Genomic DNA, 27,827 nt, shown 5'->3' with positions numbered 1-27,827 from the left:
AAGAATGATTTCAGTTATTAGAACAATGTTTACATTCTGTCACAAACTTCTACAGTTATTAGAACGATGTTGTCATTCTGTCAAACTTCTACAGTTATTAGAACAAGGTTGTCATTCGGTCAAACTTCAACAGTTATTAGAACAATGTTGTTATTCTGTCAAAATTCTACAGTTATTAGAACAATGTCGTTATTCTGTCACAAACTTCTACAGTTATTAGAACAATGTTGTCATTCTGTCACAAACTCCTACAGTTACTAGAACAATGTTGTCATTCTGTCACAAACTCCTACAGTTACTAGAACAATGTTGTCATTCTGTCACAAACTTCTACAGTTACTAGAACAATGTTTTCATTCTGTCACAAACTTCTACAGTTACCAGAACAATGTTTTCATTCTGTCACAAACATCCACAGTTATTAGAACAATGTTTTCATTCTGTCACAAACATCCACAGTTATTAGAACAATGTTAACATTTTGTCACAAACGTCTGCAGTTATTAGAACAATGTTGTCATTCTGTCACAAACTTCTACAGTTATTAGAACAATCTTTATATTCTGTCACAAACATCTACAGTTATTAGGACAATGTTGTCATTCTGTCACAAACTTCTACAGTTATTAGAACAATGTTTTCATTCTGTCACAAACATTTACAGTTATTAGAACAATGTTTTCATTCTGTCACAAACTTTTACAGTTATTAGAAAAATGTTGTCATTCTGTCAAACTTCTACAGTTATTAGAACAATGTTGTTATTCTGTCAAAATTCTACAGTTATTAGAACAATGTCGTTATTCTGTCACAAACTTCTACAGTTATTAGAACAATGTTGTCATTCTGTCACAAACTCCTACAGTTACTAGAACAATGTTGTTATTCTGTCAAACTTCTACAGTTCTCAGAACAATGTTGTCATTCTGCCAAACATCTACAGTTATTAGAACAATGTTGTCATTCTGTCAAACGTCTACAGATATTAGGACAATGTTGCCATTCTGTCAAACATCTACAGTTATTAGGACAATGTTGTCATTCTGTCAAACATCTACAGTTATTAGAACAATGTTTACATTCTGTCAAACATCTACAGTTATTAGAACAATGTTGTTATTCTGTCACAAACTTCTACAGTTACTAGAACAATGTTGTCATTCTGTCACAAACATCTACAGTTATTAGAACAATGTTGTCATTCTGTCACAAACTTCTACAGTTACTAGAACAATGTTGTCATTCTGTCAAAAATTTCTACAGTTACTAGAATAATGTTGTCATTCTCGTCACAAACATCTACAGTTATTAGAACAATGTTTTCATTCTGTCACAAACCTTTACAGTTATTAGAACAATGTTGTCATTCTGTCAAACTTCTACAGTTATTAGAACAACGTTGTCATTCTGTCACAAACTTCTACAGTTACTAGAACAATGTTGTCATTATGTCAAAAATTTCTACAGTTACTAGAATAATGTTGTCATTCTCGTCACAAACATCTACAGTTATTAGAACAATGTTTTCATTCTGTCACAAACTTTTACAGTTATTAGAACAATGTTGTCATTCTGTCAAACTTCTACAGTTATTAGAACAACGTTGTCATTCTGTCACAAACTTTTGCAGTTATTAGGACAATGTTATCATTCTGTCAAACATCTACAGTTATTAGAACAATGTTTACATTTTGTCACAAACATCCACAGTTATTAGAAGAATGTTTACATTCTGTCACAAACATCCACAGTTATTAGAACAATGTTTACATTCTGTCACAAACATCTACAGTTATTAGAACAATGTTGTCATTTTGTCACATACTTCTACAGTTACTAGAACAATGTTATCATTCTGTCACAAACATCCACAATTATAAAAAAATGTTTACTTTCTGTCACGAATTTCTACAGTTATTAGAACAATGTTAACATTCTGTCACAAAAGTCTGCAGTGATTAGAACAATGTTGTCATTCTGTCACAAACATCCACAGTTATTAGAACAATGTTTTCATTCTGTCACAAACTTTTACAGTTATTAGAACAATGTTGTCATTCTGTCAAACTTCTACAGTTATTAGAACAATGTTGTTATTCTTTCAAACATCTACAGTTATTAGAACAATGTTTACATTCTTTCACAAACTTTAACAGTTATTAGAACAATGTTGTCATTTTGTCACAAACTTCTACAATTATAAGAACAATGTTGTCATTTTGTCACAAACTTCTACAGTTATTAGAACGATGTTTACATTTTGTCACAAACTTCTACAGTTATTAGAACAATGTTTACATTTTGTCACGAACTTCTACAGTTATTAGAATAATGTTGTCATTCTGTCACAAACTTCTACAATTATAAGAACAATGTTGTCATTCTGTCAAACTTTTACAGTTATTAGAACAATGTTGTCATTCTGTCAAACTTCTACAGTTATTAGAACAATGTTGTCATTCTGTCAAACTTCTACAATTATAAGAACAATGTTGTCATTCTCTCAAACTTCTACAGTTATTAGAACAATGTTTACATTTTGTCACAAACTTCTACAGTTATTAGAACAATGTTTACATTCTGTCAAACTTCTACAGTTATTAGAACAATGTTGTCATTCTGTCAAACTTCTACAGTTATTAGAACAATGTTGTCATTCTGTCACAAACTTTTACAGTTATTAGAACAATGTTTACATTTTGTCACAAACTTCTACAGTTATTAGAACAATGTTTACATTTTGTCACAAACTTCTACAGTAATAAGAACAATGTTGTCATTCTGTCAAACTTCTACAGTTATTAGAACAATGTTGGCATTCTGTCACAAACTTCTACAGTTATAAGAACAATGTTTACATTTTGTCACAAACTTCTACAGTTATTAGAACAATGTTTACATTTTGTCACAAACTTTTACAGTAATTAGAACAATGTAGTCATTCTGTCAAACTTCTACAGTTATTAGAACAATGTTGGCATTGTGTCACAAACTTCTACAGTTATTAGAACAATGTTTACATTTTGTCACAAACTTCTACAGTTATTAGAACAATGTTTACATTCTGTCAAACTTCTACAGTTATTAGAACAATGTTTACATTGTGTCAAACTTCTACAGTTATTAGAACAATGTTGTCATTTTGTCACAAACATCTACAGTTATTAGAACAATGTTTACATTTTGTCACAAACTTCTACAGTTATTAGAACAATGTTGGCATTCTGTCACAAACTTCTACAGTTATTAGGACAATGTTTACATTTTGTCACAAACTTCTACAGTTATTAGAACAATGTTTACATTCTGTCAAACTTCTACAGTTATTAGAACAATGTTTACATTCTGTCAAACTTCTACAGTTATTAGAACAATGTTGTCATTTTGTCACAAACATCTACAGTTATTAGAACAATGTTTACATTTTGTCACACACTTCTACAGTTATTAGGACAATGTTTACATTTTGTCACAAACTTCTACAGTTATTAGAACAATGTTTACATTCTGTCAAACTTTTACAGTTATTAGAACAATGTTGTCATTCTGTCACAAACTTCTACAGTTATTAGAACAATGTTGTCATTCTGTCACAAACTTCTACAGTTATTAGAACAATGTTGTCATTCTGTCACAAACTTCTACAGTTATTAGAACAATGTTGTCATTCTGTCACAAACTTCTACAGTTATTAGAACAATGTTGTCATTCTGTCACAAACTTCTACAATTATTAGAACAATGTTGGCATTGTGTCACAAACTTCTACAGTTATTAGAACAATGTTGTCATTCTGTCACTAACTTCTACAGTTATTAGAACAATGTTGTCATTCTGTCACAAACATCTACAGTTATTAGAACAATGTTGTCATTCTGTCACAAACTCTTACAGTAATTAGAACAATGTTGTCATTCTGTCACAAACATCTACAGTTATTAGAACAATGTTGTCATTCTGTCACAAACTTCTACAGTAATTAGAACAATGTTGTCATTGTGTCACAAACTTCTACTGTTATTAGAACAATGTTTACATTTTGTCACAAACTTCCACAGTTATTAGAAAAATGTTTACATTCTGCCACAAACTTCTACAGTTATTAGAACAATGTTGGCATTCTGTCACAAACATCTACACTCTCTATAGCAGCTTTATAAAACTTAATATAGAAAGTTGAATCTGCTATCTGAAGAAACCAACATAAATAGAGTATTTAAACAAGAAGAACCACAAAAGCACGTTAATGATTTAAAAACGGAGTGTTTAACATTGTATTCCTTTCACCATATTCACCTGAGTAAGTTTTTAATATATATTTTTTAAAGCACATGAGTAAGTTTTGATATATTTTTTAAAGCACATGAGTAAGTTTTTAATATATTTTTAAAGCCCACCCTAAATGAGCTGATTACATTCATAATTAACTTAGAGTTGTTGTTTTTTTTTAAGGACCGGTTTCTTCCTTTGTGGCAGAAAGTGACGAAACTGAAGCTGTCCTACAGGGCCTGATGAAGTTCACAAACTACAGTTTCCTAGTTTCAGCTTTTACTAGACGGGGAGATGGAGTTACCAGTGATCCAGTCTATTGTAGAACTTTACCAGACGGTATTGTACATTGTATTGTTACACTTTACTAGACGGTACTGTACATTGTATTGTTACACTTTACTAGACGGTACTGTACATTGTATTGTTACACTTTACTAGACGGTATTGTACATTGTATTGTTACACTTTACTAGACGGTACTGTACATTGTATTGTTACACTTTACTAGACGGTATTGTACATTGTATTGTTACACTTTACTAGACGGTATTGTACATTGTATTGTTACACTTTACTAGACGGTACTGTACATTGTATTGTTACACTTTACTAGACGGTATTGTACATTGTATTGTTACACGTTACTAGACGGTATTGTACATTGTATTGTTACACTTTACTAGACGGTATTGTACATTGTATTGTTACACTTTACTAGACGGTATTGTACATTGTATTGTTACACTTTACTAGACGGTACTGTACATTGTATTGTTACACTTTACTAGACGGTATTGTACATTGTATTGTTACACTTTACTAGACGGTACTGTACATTGTATTGTTACACTTTACTAGACGGTATTGTACATTGTATTGTTACACTTTACTAGACGGTATTGTACATTGTATTGTTACACTTTACTAGACGGTATTGTACATTGTATTGTTACACTTTACTAGACGGTACTGTACATTGTATTGTTACACATTACTAGACGGTACTGTACATTGTATTGTTACACTTTACTAGACGGTATTGTACATTGTATTGTTACACTTTACCAGACGGTATTGTACATTGTATTGTTACACTTTACTAGACGGTATTGTACATTGTATTGTTACACTTTACTAGACGGTATTGTACATTGTATTGTTACACTTTACTAGACGGTACTGTACATTCTATTGTACGAGGGCTGTTCAGAAAATACGCGGACTGTTTGAATTGCGCGGCTCCAGTTGGTTCCACGGGAATCCGCTTGGTGCCGCTAGGTTCGCATAGATCAGCTGATTACGACGCCATTTCCCGATTGCAGATATCTTCATTTGTGTATTAGCTACGCGGTTTTAAGTGAAGTGCGATTTTTTCGTTTGGCGGATTTCAGAATAAATGACCTGAAGGAGCAACGACTTGCTGTAGAATTTTGTGTTAAACTTGGAAAATCTGCGACTGAAACTTTGCTATGCTTAACACGGCTTACGGTGATGTTGCTATGAAGCGTACGGCATGTTTCAAGTGGCATGAACGTTTTAAGGATGGTCGACAGTCCATTGAAGATGATGAGCGTCCTGGACGTCCTTCCACGTCAACTGACGACCCACACGTCGACAAAATCAACACCCTGGTGCGGGCAAATCGACGTCTTACTATCAGGGAGCTTGCTGAAGAGTGTGAGATATCAGTTGGATCTTGTTACGAGATTTTGACCGAAAAATTGAAGATGCACCGCATTGCTGCGAAATTTGTGCCTCAGAATTCGTGAGTTTTTGGTCAAACACTCGATCACTGTTCTTCCCCACCCCTCTACTCACCTGACCTTGCTCCTTGCGATTTTTTCTTGTTCCCCAAACTCAAAAGACCCTTGAAAGGAAGAAGATTTGAGACGATTCCCGAGATTAAGGCAAATGCGACGAAGGAGCTGGAGGACATTACAAAAGTAGCGTACCAGGACTGTTTCAACAAGTGGAAACACCATTGGGTTAAGTGTGTGCGTTGGGGAGAAGAGTACTTTGAAGGGGTCCCAGACCTGTAACTTCTAAATAAAGTACATTTTGTTTTATGACGTCAGTCCGCGTATTTTTTGAACAGATCTCGTAAGACTTTACCAGACGGTACTGTACATTCTATTGTAAAACTTTACCAGACGGTACTGTACATTCTATTGTAAAACTTTACCAGACGGTACTGTACATTCTATTGTAGGACTTTACCAGACGGTACTGTACATTCTATTGTAGGACTTTACCAGACGGTACTGTACATTCTATTGTAGGACTTTACCAGACGGTACTGTACATTCTATTGTAGGACTTTACCAGACGGTACTGTACATTCTATTGTAGAACTTTACCATATGGTACTGTACATTCTATTGTAAAACTTAACCAGACGGTACTGTACATTCTAATGTAGGACTTTACCAGACGGTACTGTACATTCTATTGTAGGACTTTACCAGACGGTACAGTACATTCTATTGTAACACTTTACCAGACGGTACTGTACATTCTATTGTAGGACTTTACCAGACGGTACTGTACATTCTATTGTAGGACTTTACCAGACGGTACAGTACATTCTATTGTAACACTTTACCAGACGGTACTGTACATTCTATTGTAAAACTTTACCAGACGGTACAGTACATTCTATTGTAACACTTTACCAGACGGTACTGTACATTCTATTGTAAAACTTTACCAGACGGTACTGTACATTCTATTGTAACACTTTACCAGACGGTACTGTACTTTCTATTGTAAAACTTTACCAGACGGTACTGTACATTCTATTGTAAAACTTTACCAGACGGTACTGTACATTCTTTTGTAGAACTTTACCAGACGGTACTGTACATTCTATTGTAAAACTTTACCAGACGGTACTGTACATTCTATTGTAACACTTTACCAGACGGTACTGTACATTCTATTGTAGAACTTTACCATATGGTACTGTACATTCTATTGTAGAACTTTACCATATGGTACTGTACATTCTATTGTAAAACTTTACCAGACGGTACTGTACATTCTATTGTAGGACTTTACCAGACGGTACTGTACATTCTATTGTAGAACTTTACCATATGGTACTGTACATTCTATTGTAAAACTTAACCAGACGGTACTGTACATTCTATTGTAAAACTTTACCAGACGGTACTGTACATTCTAATGTAGGACTTTACCAGACGGTACTGTACATTCTATTGTAAAACTTTACCAGACGGTACTGTACATTCTATTGTAACACTTTACCAGACGGTACTGTACATTCTATTGTAAAACTTTACCAGACGGTACTGTACATTCTATTGTAACACTTTACCAGACGGTACTGTACATTCTATTGTAAAACTTTACTAGACGGTACTGTACTTTCTATTGTAAAACTTTACCAGACGGTACTGTACATTCTATTGTAAAACTTTACCAGACGGTACTGTACATTCTATTGTAACACTTTACCAGACGGTACTGTACTTTCTATTGTAAAACTTTACTAGACGGTACTGTACTTTCTATTGTAAAACTTTACCAGACGGTACTGTACATTCTATTGTAACACTTTACCAGACGGTACTGTACTTTCTATTGTAAAACTTTACCAGACGGTACTGTACATTCTATTGTAACACTTTACCAGACGGTACTGTACTTTCTATTGTAAAACTTTACTAGACGGTACTGTACTTTCTATTGTAAAACTTTACCAGACGGTACTGTACATTCTATTGTAAAACTTTACCAGACGGTACTGTACATTCTATTGTAAAACTTTACCAGACGGTACTGTACATTCTATTGTAACACTTTACCAGACGGTACTGTACATTCTATTGTAACACTTTACCAGACGGTACTGTACTTTCTATTGTAAAACTTTACTAGACGGTACTGTACTTTCTATTGTAAAACTTTACCAGACGGTACTGTACATTCTATTGTAAAACTTTACCAGACGGTACTGTACATTCTATTGTAAAACTTTACCAGACGGTACTGTACATTCTATTGTAACACTTTACCAGACGGTACTGTACATTCTATTGTAAAACTTTACTAGACGGTACTGTACTTTCTATTGTAAAACTTTACCAGACGGTACTGTACATTCTATTGTAAAACTTTACCATATGGTACTGTACATTCTTTTGTAGAACTTTACCAGACGGTACTGTACATTCTATTGTAAAACTTTACCAGACGGTACTGTACATTCTATTGTAAAACTTTACCAGACGGTACTGTACATTCTATTGTAACACTTTACCAGACGGTACTGTACATTCTATTGTAACACTTTACCAGACGGTACTGTACATTCTATTGTAAAACTTTACCAGACGGTACTGTACATTCTATTGTAACACTTTACCAGACGGTACTGTACATTCTATTGTAACACTTTACCAGACGGTACTGTACATTCTATTGTAACACTTTACCAGACGGTACTGTACATTCTATTGTAAAACTTTACCAGACGGTACTGTACATTCTATTGTAAAACTTTACCAGACTGTACTGTACATTCTATTGTAAAACTTTACCAGACGGTACTGTACATTCTATTGTAACACTTTACCAGACGGTACTGTACATTCTATTGTAACACTTTACCAGACGGTACTGTACATTCTATTGTAACACTTTACCAGACGGTACTGTACATTCTATTGTAACACTTTACCAGACGGTACTGTACATTCTATTGTAACACTTTACCAGACGGTACTGTACATTCTATTGTAAAACTTTACCAGACGGTACTGTACATTCTATTGTAACACTTTACCAGACGGTACTGTACATTCTATTGTAACACTTTACCAGACGGTACTGTACATTCTATTGTAACACTTTACCAGACGGTACTGTACATTCTATTGTAAAACTTTACCAGACGGTACTGTACATTCTATTGTAAAACTTTACCAGACGGTACTGTACATTCTATTGTAAAACTTTACCAGACGGTACTGTACATTCTATTGTAAAACTTTACCAGACGGTACTGTACATTCTATTGTAAAACTTTACCAGACGGTACTGTACATTCTATTGTAACACTTTACCAGACGGTACTGTACATTCTATTGTAACACTTTACCAGACGGTACTGTACATTCTATTGTAAAACTTTACCAGACGGTACTGTACATTCTATTGTAACACTTTACCAGACGGTACTGTACATTCTATTGTAACACTTTACCAGACGGTACTGTACATTCTATTGTAACACTTTACCAGACGGTACTGTACATTCTATTGTAAAACTTTACCAGACTGTACTGTACATTCTATTGTAAAACTTTACCAGACTGTACTGTACATTCTATTGTAGAACTTTACCAGACGGTACTGTACATTCTATTGTAGAACTTTACCAGACGGTACTGTACATTCTATTGTAACACTTTACCAGACGGTACTGTACATTCTATTGTAAAACTTTACCAGACTGTACTGTACATTCCATTGTAGAACTTTACCAGACGGTACTGTACATTCTATTGTAACACTTTACCAGACGGTACTGTACATTCTATTGTAACACTTTACCAGACGGTACTGTACATTCTATTGTAGGACTTTACCAGACGGTACTGTACATTCTATTGTAACACTTTACCAGACGGTACTGTACATTCTATTGTAACACTTTACCAGACGGTACTGTACATTCTATTGTAACACTTTACCAGACGGTACTGTACATTCTATTGTAGGACTTTACCAGACGGTACTGTACATTCTATTGTAACACTTTACCAGACGGTACTGTACATTCTATTGTAGAACTTTACCAGACGGTACTGTACATTCTATTGTAGAACTTTACCAGACGGTACTGTACATTCTATTGTAAAACTTTACCAGACGGTACTGTACATTCTATTGTAAAACTTTACCAGACGGTACTGTACATTCTATTGTAAAACTTTACCAGACGGTACTGTACATTCTATTGTAAAACTTTACCAGACGGTACTGTACATTCTATTGTAGGACTTTACCAGACGGTACTGTACATTCTATTGTAACACTTTACCAGACGGTACTGTACATTCTATTGTAACACTTTACCAGACGGTACTGTACATTCTATTGTAGAACTTTACCAGACGGTACTGTACATTCTATTGTAGAACTTTACCAGACGGTACTGTACATTCTATTGTAACACTTTACCAGACGGTACTGTACATTCTATTGTAGAACTTTACCAGACGGTACTGTACATTCTATTGTAGAACTTTACCAGACGGTACTGTACATTCTATTGTAGAACTTTACCAGACGGTACTGTACATTGTATTGTAAAACTTTACCAGACGGTACTGTACATTCTATTGTAGGACTTTACCAGACGGTACTGTACATTCTATTGTAGGATTTTACCAGACGGTACTGTACATTCTATTGTAACACTTTACCAGACGGTACTGTACATTCTATTGTAACACTTTACCAGACGGTACTGTACATTCTATTGTAGGACTTTACCAGACGGTACTGTACATTCTATTGTAACACTTTACCAGACGGTACTATACATTCTATTGTAAGACTTTACCAGACGGTACTGTACATTCTATTGTAACACTTTACCAAACGGTACTGTACATTCTATTGTAAAACTTTACCAGACTGTACTGTACATTCTATTGTAACACTTTACCAGACGGTACTGTACATTCTATTGTAGGACTTTACCAGACTGTACTGTACATTCTATTGTAACACTTTACCAGACGGTACTGTACATTCTATTGTAACACTTTACCAAACGGTACTGTACATTCTATTGTAAAACTTTACCAGACGGTACTGTACATTCTATTGTAACACTTTACCAGACGGTACTGTACATTCTATTGTTACACTTTACCAGACGGTACTGTACATTCTATTGTTACACTTTACCAGACGGTACTGTACATTCTATTGTAAAACTTTACCAGACGGTACTGTACATTCTATTGTAACACTTTACCAGACGGTACTGTACATTCTATTGTAAAACTTTACCAGACGGTACTGTACATTCTATTGTAACACTTTACCAGACGGTACTGTACATTCTATTGTTACACTTTACCAGACGGTACTGTACATTCTATTGTTACACTTTACCAGACGGTACTGTACATTCTATTGTAACACTTTACCAGACGGTACTGTACATTCTATTGTAACACTTTACCAAACGGTACTGTACATTCTATTGTAAAACTTTACCAGACGGTACTATACATTCTATTGTAAAACTTTACCAGACGGTACTATACATTCTATTGTAAAACTTTACCAGACGGTACTGTACATTCTATTGTAACACTTTACCAGACGGTACTGTACATTCTATTGTAACACTTTACCAAACGGTACTGTACATTCTATTGTAAAACTTTACCAGACGGTACTATACATTCTATTGTAAAACTTTACCAGACGGTACTATACATTCTATTGTAAAACTTTACCAGACTGTACTGTACATTCTATTGTAAAACTTTACCAGACGGTACTATACATTCTATTGTAAGACTTTACCAGACGGTACTGTACATTCTATTGTAAAACTTTACCAGACTGTACTGTACATTCTATTGTAAAACTTTACCAGACGGTACTATACATTCTATTGTAAGACTTTACCAGACGGTACTGTACATTCTATTGTAAAACTTTACCAGACGGTACTGTACATTCTATTGTAACACTTTACCAGACGGTACTGTACATTCTATTGTAAAACTTTACCAGACGGTACTGTACATTCTATTGTAAAACTTTACCAGACGGTACTATACATTCTATTGTAAAACTTTACCAGACGGTACTATACATTCTATTGTAAAACTTTACCAGACGGTACTATACATTCTATTGTAAAACTTTACCAGACGGTACTATACATTCTATTGTAAAACTTTACCAGACGGTACTATACATTCTATTGTAGGACTTTACCAGACGGTACTATACATTCTATTGTAGGACTTTACCAGACGGTACTATACATTCTATTGTAAAACTTTACCAGACGGTACTATACATTCTATTGTAGGACTTTACCAGACGGTACTATACATTCTATTGTAGGACTTTACCAGACGGTACTATACATTCTATTGTAAAACTTTACCAGACGGTACTATACATTCTATTGTAAAACTTTACCAGACGGTACTATACATTCTATTGTAGGAATTTACCAGACGGTACTATACATTCTATTGTAGGACTTTACCAAACGGTACTATACATTCTATTGTAAAACTTTACCAGACGGTACTATACATTCTATTGTAAAACTTTACCAGACGGTACTATACATTCTATTGTAGGACTTTACCAGACGGTACTATACATTCTATTGTAAAACTTTACCAGACGGTACTATACATTCTATTGTAGGACTTTACTAGACGGTACTGTACATTCTATTGTAAAACTTTACCAGACGGTACTGTACATTCTATTGTAACACTTTACCAGATGGTACTGTACATTCTATTGTAAAACTTTACCAGATGGTACTGTACATTATATTGTAAAACTTTACCAGACGTTACTGTACATTCTATTGTAAAACTTTACCAGACGGTACTGTACATTCTATTGTAAAACTTTACCAGACGGTACTGTACATTCTATTGTAAAACTTTACCAGACGGTACTGTACATTCTATTGTAGGACTTTACTAGACGGTACTGTACATTCTATTGTAAAACTTTACCATATGGTACTGTACATTCTATTGTAGGACTTTACTAGACGGTACTGTACATTCTATTGTAAAACTTTACCAGACGGTACTGTACATTCTATTGTAAAACTTTACCAGACGGTACTGTACATTCTATTGTAAAACTTTACCAGACGGTACTGTACATTCTGTTGTAGGACTTTACTAGACGGTACAGTACATTCTATTGTAGAACTTTAGAAATGACCCTAATGATCCAACATTCATCCATGAAACGTTTTGAATGTTACATGACCCTAACGATCCAACATTCATCCATCAAACGTTTGTAACGTTACATGACCCTAACGATCCAACACCCAACCACCATAATGATTTACGTTACATGACTCTAACGATCCAACATCGAGCCACCATAATGATTTACGTTACATGACCCTAATGATCCAACATCCAGCCACCATATTGGTTTATGTTACATGACCATAATGATCCTATGCCCAGCCAACTTTGTTAAATTTAAATACCTATTGTTATATTATCATTTCTAGGTCTTACAAATGTTATATATTCTCTAGTTCCTAGTGCTCCGGCCGATATTAAAGCTCTTCCTATGTTATCCAACGCGATCCTGGTGTCATGGAAACTGCCACTTTATCCCAATGGAATTATCGAACAGTATACATTGTACAAAAGGTGGTCATCTGGTGAACGTCAGGTAAGGGGTGATATCTCTGAGCAGTTACGTGATTGTGTACAAAACAAATCTGAGGATGCTGTTGATTTATGACTTGTAGTGAATCTTGGTTTGGTTGTTTGAAGACATCGTAACAAGGCCAACTTTTTAGTCCTTTAACAAATATTATCTTCTACATACATTCACTGATTCATAAAACAATAAGAACGTAAGTGTATAGAACGTATACTTAGTACTTAACACTCCTACGAAAAGACGTTTCTAGTCCTGATTTCTCCAAGCCCGTTCCCCTGGCTGTGGTTTCGCTAGATAGTAGATAGGGACAGTGGGAATCTCGTTAATCCATTCATTAATGGATTTAAATGGCAATTTCATTTAAATACAAAATTATTAGCCTAATATTAATAACCTTTCAAGTTGCTCTGGGACCTATTAGGCCCCACTTTTCGTAGGAGTGTTAACACATGGGTTGTCTTTATAAAGATGTCACTATAGAACATGTAACTTGGTACTTAACACATGAGTTGTGTTTATAAAGATGTCAGTATAGAACATGTAACTTGGTACTTCATACATGTGTTATCTTTATAAAGATGTCAGTATAGAACATGTAACATGGTGCTTAATGCATGTGTTATCTTTATAAAGATGTCAGTATAGAACATATAACTTGGTACTTAACACATGTGTTATCTTTATAAAGATGTCAGTATAGAACATGTAACTTGATACTTAATACATGTGTTATCTTAATAAAGATGTCAGTATAGAACATGTAACCTGGTACTTAACATATGTATTATCTTTTAAAGATGTCAGTATAGAGCATATAACTTGATACTTAATACATGTGTTATCTTTATAAAGATGTCAGTATAGAACATGTAACTTGGTACTTAATACATGTGTTATCTTTATAAAGATGTCAGTGTAGAACATGTAACTTGGTACTTAACACATGGGTTTTCTTTATAAATATGTCAGTATAGAACATATAACTTGGTACTTAACACATGTGTTATCTTTATAAATATGTCAGTATAGAACATATAACTTGGTACTTAATACATGTGTTATCTTTATAAAGATGTCAGTGTAGAACATGTAACTTGGTACTTAACACATGGGTTTTCTTTATAAATATGTCAGTATAGAACATATAACTTGGTACTTAAGACATGTGTTATCTTTATAAAGATGTCAGTATAGAACATGTAACTTGGTACTTAATACATGTGTTATCTTTATAAAGATGTCACTATAGAACATATGACTTGGTACTTAATACATGTGTTATGTTTATAAAGATGTCACTATAGAACATATTACTTGGTACTTAACACATGGGTTATCTTTATAAAGATGTCAGTATAGAACACGTAACTTGGTACTTAACTCATAAGTTATCTTTATAAATATGTCAGTATAGAACATATAATTTGGTACTTAACACATGAGTTGTCTTTATAAAGATGTCAGTATAAGACATAGGTTTTCTTTATAAAGATGTCAGTATAGAACATATTACTTGGTACTTAACACATGGGTTATCTTTATAAAGATGTCAGTATAGAACACGTAACTTGGTACTTGATACATGTGTTATCTTTATAAAGATGTCAGTGTAGAACATGTAACTTGGTACTTAAGACATGGGTTGTCTTTATAAATGTATCAGTATAGAACATGTAACTTGGTACTTAATACATGTGTTATCTTTATAAAGATGTCACTATAGAACATATAACTTGGTACTTAATACATGTGTTATCTTTATAAAGATGTCAGTATAGAACATGTAACTTGGTACTTAATACATGTGTTATGTTTATAAAGATGTCAGTATAGAACATATTACTTGGTACTTAACACATGGGTTATTTTTATAAAGATGTCAGTATAACACCTAGGTTATCTTTATAAAGATGTCAGTATAGAACGTACACTTGGTACTTAACTCATAAGTTATCTTTATAAATATGTCAGTATAGAACATATAATTTGGTACTTAACACATGAGTTGTCTTTATAAAGATGTCAGTATAAGACATAGGTTATCTTTATAAAGATGTCAGTATAGAACGTTCACTTGGTACTTAACTCATAAGTTATCTTTATAAATATGTCAGTATAGAACGTACACTTGGTTCTTAACTCATAGGTTATCTTTATAAAGATATCAGTATAGAAGACATATTTGTTTTAAACAAACTTGTTTTTTTCATTCAAGATTTTACAACGTAACCTATGATCTGTTGAGAACTTTAATACACTGCTGGCCAAAATCTTAAGGTCAATCAACATAAAGAAAAAATATGCATTTTGCGTTGTTAGACTCAACCACTTATTTGAGTAGAGCTTTGAAAGATGAAAATAAGAAAATGGAAAATAAAAATAAAAACACTGTTTTAGCATTTAATAGGGAAAATGTGAACACTATGAAATTAGCCTAAATACCAGCTGGTCAAAAGTTTAAGACCATACCAAAAAGAAGTCCTAAACAGGGTAGGAAATGCCCAACAAGAGGTCTCAGTAGTGAGTTGCACGGCCGTCATTTTGAATAACCGCAAACATTCGTTTTGGTATGGTCGATATAAGTGTTTTCAGAAGGCTGGCTGGAATGTTATTCCAAGTGGTGAAGATGGCTTCACGAAAATCATGCACTGTTTGGAACTGACGTCCATTTCTATAGACTTCCCTTGTCATCCACCCCAAACTTTTTCAGTGGGGTTCAGTTCGGGCAAATACGCTGAATGGTCCAAAGGAATCACGTTATTTGCCATGAAAAAGTCCTTTGTCCTGCAGGCATTATGGATTGCAGCGTTGTCCTGCTGAAAGATCCAGTCATTTCCACACATGCGAGGGTCTTCAGTCAGTGAGGATGCTCTCTCCAACATGGCAATGTAGCCAGCTGCTGTGTGACGACCCTGTATAACCTGAAGCTCCATTGTTCAATGGAAGGAGAAAGCACCCCAGATCATGAAGGAACCTCTTCCACTGTGTCGTGTAGAAAATATCTCCGGTGGGATATCCTTATTGTGCCAGTAACGTTGAAAGCCATCTGGACCATCCAGGTTAATTTTTTTCTCATCAGAGAACAAAACCTTCGTCCACTTTTCTACGTCCCATTTTTGATGCTTCTCAGCAAAGTTCAAACTCTGTCAACTTTTTAACCTTTGCCATGTTTTTACCCAATGTAACACATGAGATGTCAGTGGGAGATGTTGACAACGCTAATGCTTGAACACAAATGACTAAATTTCTTTACGTGTTTACCGATTAACGCTTCGTTTCAGCATGGTTTTAAACTTTTGAACAGCTGGTATTTAGGATTATTTCATAGTGTTCACATTTTCCCTATTAAATCCTTAAAAAGTTTTTTATTTTTATTTTCCCTTTTCTTATTTTCATCTTTCGAAGCTCTACTCAAATAAGTTGTTGAGTCCAACAACGCAAAATGCATATTTTTTCTTTACGTTCATTGGCCTTAAGGTTTTAGCCAGCCGTGTATTTTAAATTAATACTTCAACACCAAAAGTAACGGAAGTTTTCCATTGTAGTCCTCATCAGTTAATCTGTGTTAGATCGATAATTATTGAACACCAATTCATGTAGGACAAAGGTGTTACTTCTTGCTGCCACAATCCCTAATTTTAAATTAGTAAGTAGAGGGCAGGAACCGTGAAGTACCACCCACCATTCCCTGTTATAATACACCCACAGCTTGACATTTAAACAATGGAAATGTTGTAGGAAGCAGATCGCTTGATGACAGCCGCCGTTTAAGGGTTAACCTGTTCAGTGCCGTAGACGAGATAACTCGTCCAAGCCGATCGGTAACACAGTGCCACGGACGAGTTAATTCGTTCTCAATGAAACCTAATTTCAACGCTAGATGTCAGCACTATACATGCATTTGACTTACTTACAAACTGTTTCACTTTCGATCCAAAATGGCGTCACGAAAAATGTTACAAAATGAAGAAGCATTAGAGTTGTATTGTAGCAGCTGAAATACTTGGCAGTCAACAGGTTAAACAGTGGGAAATATTTTGTCGTGTTACACGGATCCAAACACGGTTCGTCACTTTGGAAATTCGGAGCTCTCCGACGTGGCGAATCAATTAGCAAATTAAATTTTGAAAAAAATGAAGGATTTAGTTACGAAATTTATTTTATAATTATGATTGTGTTCCTTTTGGGTTAATACTGCAGCGCTAGGCTAGAAATATCTTTTTTTTTCTACAATTATCATGGCTGCTCTGAAAACAGTATTGAATTTTTTCTTGGTCCAGCAACTACAATATAGTGTTACCACCTTAATACACGATTATAAAATAGTGATGCGATTCTGATCCTTTGCTACAATGTAGTGCAAACTGTTCTTACAGTTCAAATCTAGGATATATTTTTGATCATTTATTACAGTGTAGTTTTGTAGTTCAGATCAAAGATGTGTTTTTCATCATTTATTGCTATGAAATTAAGACAGTGCAGTTTATTATACTGTAGTAAAAATAAAAAACTGTCATTTTAAACTACATTCTTTGAACTATAAACAACCAGGGGTTTTTGAAAAACTCTTTTCTATGACCAGTGTAAGAAACTGCTCACAATGCAATGAAATTATCTTATTCTAAGGCTTAGCGCTAGACAATGATTCATATTTTGATAATACAGGATACCACGTTACACAGAGTGGCTCCATCTAGAAGACATTTTGAAGCCCTGAACCTAGAGGAGAACAAACGCTACGAATTCTGGGTAACTGCCTCGACATCTGTTGGCGAAGGGAAATCAACGAGAGTTTTATCCCAAAGAACATCAGAAACCAGTAAGTCGAGGTCTTCTTCTGCTAATAACTTAAGAAACCAGTAAGTCGAGGTCTTCTTCTGCTAATAACTTAAGAAACCAGTAAGTCGAGGCCTTCTTCAGATAATAACTTAAGAAACCAGTAAGTCGAGGCATTCTACAGATAATAACTTAAGAAACCAGTAAGTCGAGGCATTCTACAGATAATAATTTAAGAAACCAGTAAGTCGAGGCATTCTACAGATAATAACTTAAGAAACCAGTAAGTCGAGGCATTCTACAGATAATAACTTAAGAAACCAGTAAGTCGAGGCCTTCTTCAGATAATAACTTGAGAAACCAGTAAGTCGAGGCCTTCTTCAGATAATAATTTAAGAAACCAGTAAGTCGAGCCCTTCTTCAGCTAATAACTTAACGTCATGTAACATTTTACCGATTTTAGAAAGTCAGTCTGTCTGTGAAAGAAATGGGTTCCTGACGTCTGAATATATTTAATATTTGTTATTTTATTTCTTATGATACACTTATAAGTCAATGTAAATGATTTAAAACAGAAGATATTTAACATATTGTTTGATATTTATATCAGGTCAAAACTTGTAGCAAGAAAGAAATCCTGTTGTTCCAGATGAAGACAAGGAACTCCCAACATGTAGTAATGAGATTGACACGTTCTAATAGTTGTGGTTGTAAGGTTGACACCTTCTAATAGTTGTGGTTGTTAGGTTAACACCTTCTAGTAGTTGTGGTTGTAAGGTTGACACCTTCTAATAGTAGTGGTTGTAAGGTTGACACCTTCTAGTAGTTGTGGTTGTAAGGTTGACACCTTCTAATAGTTGTGGTTGTTAGGTTAACACCTTCTAGTAGTTGTGGTTGTAAGGTTGACACCTTCTAATAGTAGTGGTTGTAAGGTTGACACCTTCTAGTAGTTGTGGTTGTAAGGTTGACACCTTCTAATAGTTGGGGTTGTAAGGTTGACACCTTCTAGTAGTTGTAGTTATCAGGTCGACACTATCTAATAGTTGTTATTATCAGGTCAATACCTTTTAATAGTTGTAGTTATCAGGTCAACACCTAATAGTTGTAGCTATGAGGTCAACACTTTCTAACAGTTGTAGTTATCAGGTCAACACCTAATAGTTGTAGCTATGAGGTCAACACTTTCTAATAATTGTAGTTATCAGGTCAACACCTAATAGTTGTAGCTATAAGGTCGATACTTTCTAATAGTTGTAATTATCAGGTCAACACCTAATAGTTGTAGTTATCAGGTCAACACCTAATAGTTGTAGCTATGAGGTCAAAACTTTCTGATAGTTGTAATTATCAGGTCAACACCTAATAGTTGTAGTTATCAGGTCAACACCTAATAGTTGTAGTTATCAGGTCAACACCAAATAGTTGTAGCTATGAGGTCAACACTTTCTAATAGTTGTAGTTATCAGGTGAACACCTTCTCAGGATTAACAACAACTATCATCTGTGTTTTTATAGTACTCGAACAGCTGATTTTAAAGTATCCACAAATACGTAACTGAGACGTGTTCACATGGTAGGTGCAGTAGATAATAACATTATTACAGTCTTTATCTTAAACTGATAAGTAAGAAGGTTTATCTTAGAAATGTAACGTAAAATTTCATTCTACCTAATGTAATGTTTAGAAGAAATGTCTTAGTTCCTATGTGTAACAGTTGACCTACCTGTCTAAAGCACAACGAAAACATAGGGCACCTGAGAGAGAGTAGAGGTCAGACCCTCAACGTCTTCTCGTAAGGTCCTAAAGATACACATGGGGTTTGGTTACACTCGTGTTAGGTTTTCTACAGTTATAAACGGTTGCACACATACTCAGCAGACTTTCCCAAATAATGCTTTAGATTTCAAACCACATGTGGATATAAAATCATTAGTTAACATCTATATTTTTTCCTAACAGTTTATTAAATAATACACCTTACATTGGGTGTGACTCGGCTAATGTTACATACCGTTTGTGTTATTCGGCTAGTGTTACATACCATTTGTGTTACTTGACTACTGTTACATACCGTTTGTGTTACTCGGCTAGTGTTACATACCGTTTGTGTTACACGGCTAGTTTTACATACCGTTTGTGTTACATGGCTAGTGTTACATACCGTTTGTGTTACACGGCTAGTGTTACATATTGTTTGTGTTACTCGGCTAGTGTTACATACCGTTTGTGTTACTCGGCTAGTGTTACGTACCGTTTGTGTTACACGGCTAGTGTTACATAGCGTTTGTGTTACTCGGCTAGTGTTACATACCGTTTGTGTTACACGGCTGGTGTTACATACCGTTTGTGTTACACGGCTAGTTTTACATACCGTTTGTGTTACACGGCTACTGTTACATACCGTTTGTGTTACACGGCTACTGTTACATACCGTTTGTGTTACACGGCTACTGTTACATACCGTTTGTGTTACACGGCTAGTGTTACATATTGTTTGTGTTACTCGGCTAGTGTTACATATTGTTTGTGTTACTCAGCTAGTGTTACATACCGTTTGTGTTACACGGCTAGTGTTACATACCGTTTGTGTTACACGGCTAGTGTTACATATTGTTTGTGTTACTCGGCTAGTGTTACATACCGTTTGTGTTACACGGCTAGTTTTACATACCGTTTGTGTTACACGGCTACTGTTACATACCGTTTGTGTTACACGGCTAGTGTTACATATTGTTTGTGTTACTCGGCTAGTGTTACATATTGTTTGTGTTACTCAGCTAGTGTTACATACCGTTTGTGTTACACGGCTAGTGTTACATACCGTTTGTGTTACACGGCTAGTGTTACATATTGTTTGTGTTACACGGCTAGTGTTACATACCGTTTGTGTTACACCGCTAGTGTTAGAAAAGAAAATGAAAGGTTACTGTTTAATACAAAACTTTACTCAGTTCCGAGAAGCTCGTTAAATAAATAAACCGCGAAATCAATGGAGATAGTTTTCAACTCACTAAATTAATAACTTGAAATCAGAGATGAGGGAAAATAATATTTCGGTCTCCCGTTCGACTCGCGTCATTCACTCCCAGAATTCATCAGCTGAGTAGTCTGTACGCAGTAGGGTGGTTTAAAGGTTTGTAGGTGGTAAACGCCGAATCTGGTGAAGCGAGAGAGCTCTTTAAGGTCGTATAAACGTGATTAAGATATGTTTTAAAAGGCGACATTTTTCATCCAATCACATATTTTCAAACAATTTTGACCGCTGCGGTTGTAACCATGGGATGAATTCTGATAGTGACGAACAAAGAATTTGAACTAATATTTATTTTATTTTCAGCGTAACTCAACCAAAATTCTCACATTATAATTCCTTGTATGTACTCAACTGTCAGCGTTCTCTGTTGATACATTAAGATTCACACAACCCATATCAGTAAGTTTCTGGATGGCCAATCACGTCTTCAGTCCTCAGGTTTCACAACTATATTTATTTACGTTAGTAGATGTGCTTATTACATTTCATCTGTTTCTAACTCAGCACAAAGCTTTACAGTAGGATATCTATGCTCTGCCCACCACGGGTATCGAAACCTGGTTACTAATGTTACAAATCCGTAGTCATGTCGCCGATAGGGGGCAGGGCTAAAACTCGTAAGTGCTTCTTAAACGTCAAAGAATAACATATTTATTTTCAGTGTAATTCTTGTTGTTTTAAAACCGTTGCTTACATTGTTTTTGTATCGGTTGAATTAGAGAACTTACTTCCCGTTTGTTTGTTTTTTTATATACAGTACCTGCAAGAATCGCGTCTTTTCTGAGCACGTGACAGTTACCCGCGGGACAAAAGTTCAATTTCCGTGCTTGGCTGTTGGAATTTCGTCTCCACACAGACAATGGGCGTTCAGGTGCGACAAATGTATAGACTTCAAATAATATGTGAAGTATTGTGTTCGAAACAAACCGTAAAAAAATATAACAGGTTCTCAGGTTACAATTGAAAAATTACAGCTTCTCTGGGTGGAACAATCTGTATAAGTTTACGATATTCAGTTACAGAACCAAGTGAAACGTCGTACAATTTACCGATACAGATTTTACTCGCCCAGAGAATATGTTATTTTGTATTATAACATGACAATGTTAATTACCCCACTCGTTGTATTTCAAAATGCTATTCAAATGATTATAAAAGCTACAGCAAACAAATTAATTTTGTATTCATTGTTAAAGAAATAGATGGAACACAAACAAATTAATTTTGTATTCATTGTTAAAGAAATAGATGAAACAGAAACAAATTAATTTTGTATTCATTGTTAAAGAAATAGATGGAACACAAACAAATTAATTTTGTATTCATTGTTAAAGAGATAGATGAAACACAAACAAATTAGTTTTGTATATATTGTTAAAGAGACAAAACATAAACAAATTAGTTTTGTATATATTGTTAAAGAGACAAAACATAAACAAATTAGTTTTGTATATATTGTTAAAGAGACAAAACATAAACACATTAGTTTTGTATATATTGTTAAAGAGACAAAACATAAACACATTAGTTTTGTATATATTGTTAAAGAGACAAAACATAAACACATTAGTTTTGTATATATTGTTAAAGAGACAAAACATAAAACAAATTAGTTTTGTATATATTGTTAAAGGACAAAACATAAACAAATTAGTTTTGTATATATTTTTTAAAGAGACAAAACATAAACACATTAGTTTTGTATATATTGTTAAAGAGACAAAACATAAACACATTAGTTTTGTATATATTGTTAAAGAGACAAAACATAAACACATTAGTTTTGTATATATTGTTAAAGAGACAAAACATAAACAAATTAGTTTTGTATATATTGTTAAAGAGACAAAACATAAACAAATTAGTTTTGTATATATTGTTAAAGAGACAAAACATAAACAAATTAGTTTTGTATATATTGTTAAAGAGACAAAACATAAACACATTAGTTTTGTATATATTGTTAAAGAGACAAAACATAAACAAATTAGTTTTGTATATATTGTTAAAGAGACAAAACATAAACACATTAGTTTTGTATATATTGTTAAAGAGACAAAACATAAACAAATTAGTTTTGTATATATTGTTAAAGGGACAAAACATAAACAAATTAGTTTTGTATATATTTTTAAAGAGACAAAACATAAACACATTAGTTTTGTATATATTGTTAAAGAGACAAAACATAAACACATTAGTTTTGTATATATTGTTAAAGAGACAAAACATAAACACATTAGTTTTGTATATATTGTTAAAGAGACAAAACATAAACACATTAGTTTTGTATATATTGTTAAAGAGACAAAACATAAACACATTAGTTTTGTATATATTGTTAAAGAGACAAAACATAAACAAATTAGTTTTGTATATATTGTTAAAGAGATAGATGAAACACAAACAACTTAGTTTTGTATTCATTGTTAAAGAGACAAAACATAAACAAATTAGTTTTGTATATATTGTTAAAGAGATAGATGAAACACAAACAAACTAGTTTTGTATATATTGTTAAAGAGACAAAACATAAACAAATTAGTTTTGTATATATTGTTAAAGAGACAAAACATAAACAAATTAGTTTTGTATATATTGTTAAAGAGACAAAACATAAACAAATTAGTTTTGTATATATTGTTAAAGAGACAAAACATAAACAAATTAGTTTTGTATATATTGTTAAAGAGACAAAAAACATAAACAAATTAGTTTTGTATATATTGTTAAAGAGACAAAACATAAACACATTAGTTTTGTATATATTGTTAAAGAGACAAAACATAAACACATTAGTTTTGTATATATTGTTAAAGAGACAAAACATAAACAAATTAGTTTTGTATATATTGTTAAAGAGACAAAAACATAAACACATTAGTTTTGTATATATTGTTAAAGAGACAAAACATAAACACATTAGTTTTGTATATATTGTTAAAGAGACAAAACATAAACAAATTAGTTTTGTATATATTGTTAAAGGGACAAAACATAAACAAATTAGTTTTGTATATATTTTTAAAGAGACAAAACATAAACACATTAGTTTTGTATATATTGTTAAAGAGACAAAACATAAACACATTAGTTTTGTATATATTGTTAAAGAGACAAAACATAAACACATTAGTTTTGTATATATTGTTAAAGAGACAAAACATAAACAAATTAGTTTTGTATATATTGTTAAAGAGACAAAACATAAACAAATTAGTTTTGTATATATTGTTAAAGAGACAAAACATAAACAAATTAGTTTTGTATATATTGTTAAAGAGACAAAACATAAACACATTAGTTTTGTATATATTGTTAAAGAGACAAAACATAAACACATTAGTTGTGTATATATTGTTAAAGAGACAAAACATAAACAAATTAGTTTTGTATATATTGTTAAAGAGATAGATGAAACACAAACAAATTAGTTTTGTATTCATTGTTAAAGAGACAAAACATAAACAAATTAGTTTTGTATATATTGTTAAAGAGATAGATGAAACACAAACAAACTAGTTTTGTATATATTGTTAAAGAGACAAAACATAAACAAATTAGTTTTGTATATATTGTTAAAGAGACAAAACATAAACAAATTAGTTTTGTATATATTGTTAAAGAGACAAAACATAAACAAATTAGTTTTGTATATATTGTTAAAGAGACAAAACATAAACAAATTAGTTTTGTATTCATTGTTAAAGAGACAAAACATAAACAAATTAGTTTTGTATATATTGTTAAAGAGACAAAACACAAACAAATTAGTTTTGGATTCATTGTTAAAGGGATAAATGAAACACAAACAAATTAGTTTTGAATTGATTGTTAAAAACATAAATTAAGCATGATAGTTTATCAAATAAAAAACGTAACTAATTTTGTTTTTAAAAGTCAACGCTTCATCAGAACCTATTAACTGATTTTAGGTCATTATATCTAATGAGGAAACGTTGACTGAAACAAAAATACAGTTGTCTTTATTGGTATTATGTTCGGAAGAATGGATAATTTTGTCATTTAAAAAATTATTATTGTTTGAAATAATTTTTTCTTCTCTCTCGTTATTTTGTAATTCAAACATTTAACGATTAAACAATAGATGAAAACACAAGTTGTGTTTCTTAAAGGGGTCAACCAATTATGGAGAGAAGAAACACAGTCCACGTGCTAACCAACGGCTCCCTCGAGCTTTCTAGTGCTGAGGAAGGCGATTCTGGAAATTACACGTGTCGGGCACGTAATGAACATGGAGCTGACGAAATAGTATTTGTGTTAAACGTTCAAGGTACAGAAATGTGATTTATCTTATGATGAACGTCAGAAACGTCCCTGTGAAAACTATCCTATTGTGCGTGAACTTTCGTCCTTAATATAAACTTTGTTCCAAATATATGGTGTCCTTCCCTAGACTTTTGTCTTCTGTTGAGATGTTTCACTTAACATCAAACATGTCTTTGTTTACTACAAAAAATGTCTCTTATATTAATTTTTATCTCATTTAAAAAGCGATCACTCTGTGATTCTTCTAACGAATGAATATCACTGGATGTTTTTACCAAATTATTCGTTTAGCAACAGAATTAGAAAAAACGTCGAGTTTTACCGAAACTATTAGTTTACTAATAACATTAGTGAAACGTCAAATTTTTACCGAAACTATTAGTTTACTAATAACATTAGTGAAACGTCAAGTTCTACCGAAACTTTTAGTTTACTAATAACATTAGTGAAACGTCAAGTTTTACCGAAACTTTTAGTTTACTAATAACATTAGTGAAACGTCAAATTTTTACCGAAACTATTAGTTTACTAACAGAGTTAGAGAAAATTCAAGTTTTCCCCAATTAGTTTAATAACAAATCAAACGTCGAGTTTATAGTGAAACTGTAAGTTTAGTTATTATAATGTTTTGAAACTTATTTAATCTCTCAAAAAATGTGAAATACTTAAGCACAAACTAACCAAACTAGTAATAACAAGTTTTCTTTTCTTTTAGTGCAATATATTCCTGGCAAAGGTACGAAACTATTTATTATGTTGATTAAATATATTAGTGAAATAAGTAAAAATTTCATTAGGCCTAACGAACTCTTGTACTTCAATAAACATGTTCTCTTAGGAGTAAAATTTAAATTAAGTACAGTTTTATGAGTGTTTTTTATTCTTAACGGACAAACAAAAGGTTTGATTTTTTTATATGTCTTTCATGTTTAACCGTAAAACACATATTCCAGTTCTAAAATATATATTATATGTGTTATCTCTATTAGTTTTCCAATACCACATAAGTAAAATTCACGCTACAGTTTTTCATATTAGTTAAATTCACACTACAATATTATCTTTCTCTGTTACTTAAATATTAATTAAAATGTTGTAAAACAAACCTAAATTTCGGTTAGGCCTACTGCTTATAACGGCCCTCCACAATATTATATCACTTAAATATATATGACGTCTTACACGTGTGTCCATCCAACAGATTTCCCTGCTCCAAGAGATTTGTCAGTAACGATGGTCACGTCTTCTAGCGTTCAGATTTCATGGAATATAGATCAACGTTTCAAGTTAGGCCTAACAGGTCAGCAAATAGTCCATTTTCTTCTGCTTTCCGATAGATATGATTATTCTAGATTCTTCGATTTAATCAGAGTTAATATTTTGAAAGGAAATCCCTTTATGGTAAAGTATTTCTAGTAACCTATAAAAGTAACCTCTTATAAGTTATGAAATTCTAAACTAAAGGTATCAGGTAGTGGTGAGGCTCAAACTCAGGATTCTCACATTATAACTATAACGCATTTATATAATGAAAAGTTTTATTCATTGGGTCCCCCAGAAGGTCAGCAGTAACATTTCGAATTACGTTGTTAAAAATCGGGGTTTTATTCTCCGCTGAAGACAGAAAACAGATAAATAGCCCCCTCCCTTTGGAGCTACGCTCTGAAACAACTTTTTCATTGGTTCTTTCAAGAAGCGCCATATACCAGTAAACATATAACACTGTACCCGTAGCGACAGTTAAAATATTGTAATTTAGTTTAATCTTTATACCTAATCAAGAGTTGGGTGACGGTGAATATAACGGAGGAAACTTCATGCAGTGAATAAGGAGTTATAGTGTTGTGTAAAACAAGCGTTATCTATATAAATCTATATAAACATAACAAATAAGAAACATTCCTCACAAGCAAGCATCAACAGTTGTCAGAAAATATAACAATATTAGTGTGAAACTATTGACTACATATAACAACATATCTTAATAATATTACTGAGAAACTATTGACTA

General features: G+C 33.0%; 1 protein-coding gene across 1 annotated transcript in view; it reads left to right on the top strand.

The window, feature by feature from the left end:
- LOC143228738 (cell adhesion molecule Dscam1-like) overlaps positions 1-27,827 on the top strand; it is a 191,848-nt gene that overhangs the window by 126,233 nt on the left and 37,788 nt on the right. The window contains 8 exon segments of the mRNA XM_076460032.1: positions 4,452-4,607; positions 13,582-13,721; positions 18,381-18,534; positions 22,284-22,298; positions 22,301-22,397; positions 25,663-25,820; positions 26,532-26,552; positions 27,018-27,116. Coding sequence (XP_076316147.1) covers positions 4,452-4,607; positions 13,582-13,721; positions 18,381-18,534; positions 22,284-22,298; positions 22,301-22,397; positions 25,663-25,820; positions 26,532-26,552; positions 27,018-27,116 — 840 coding nt within the window.

The sequence above is a fragment of the Tachypleus tridentatus genome, chromosome 10 (genome assembly GCF_004210375.1).
Source record: "Tachypleus tridentatus isolate NWPU-2018 chromosome 10, ASM421037v1, whole genome shotgun sequence".
Classification (NCBI taxonomy): Eukaryota; Metazoa; Arthropoda; class Merostomata; order Xiphosura; family Limulidae; genus Tachypleus; species Tachypleus tridentatus.
The sequence above is the reverse complement of the archived record's forward strand: the minus strand, read 5'-3'. Positions and strand labels throughout refer to the sequence as shown.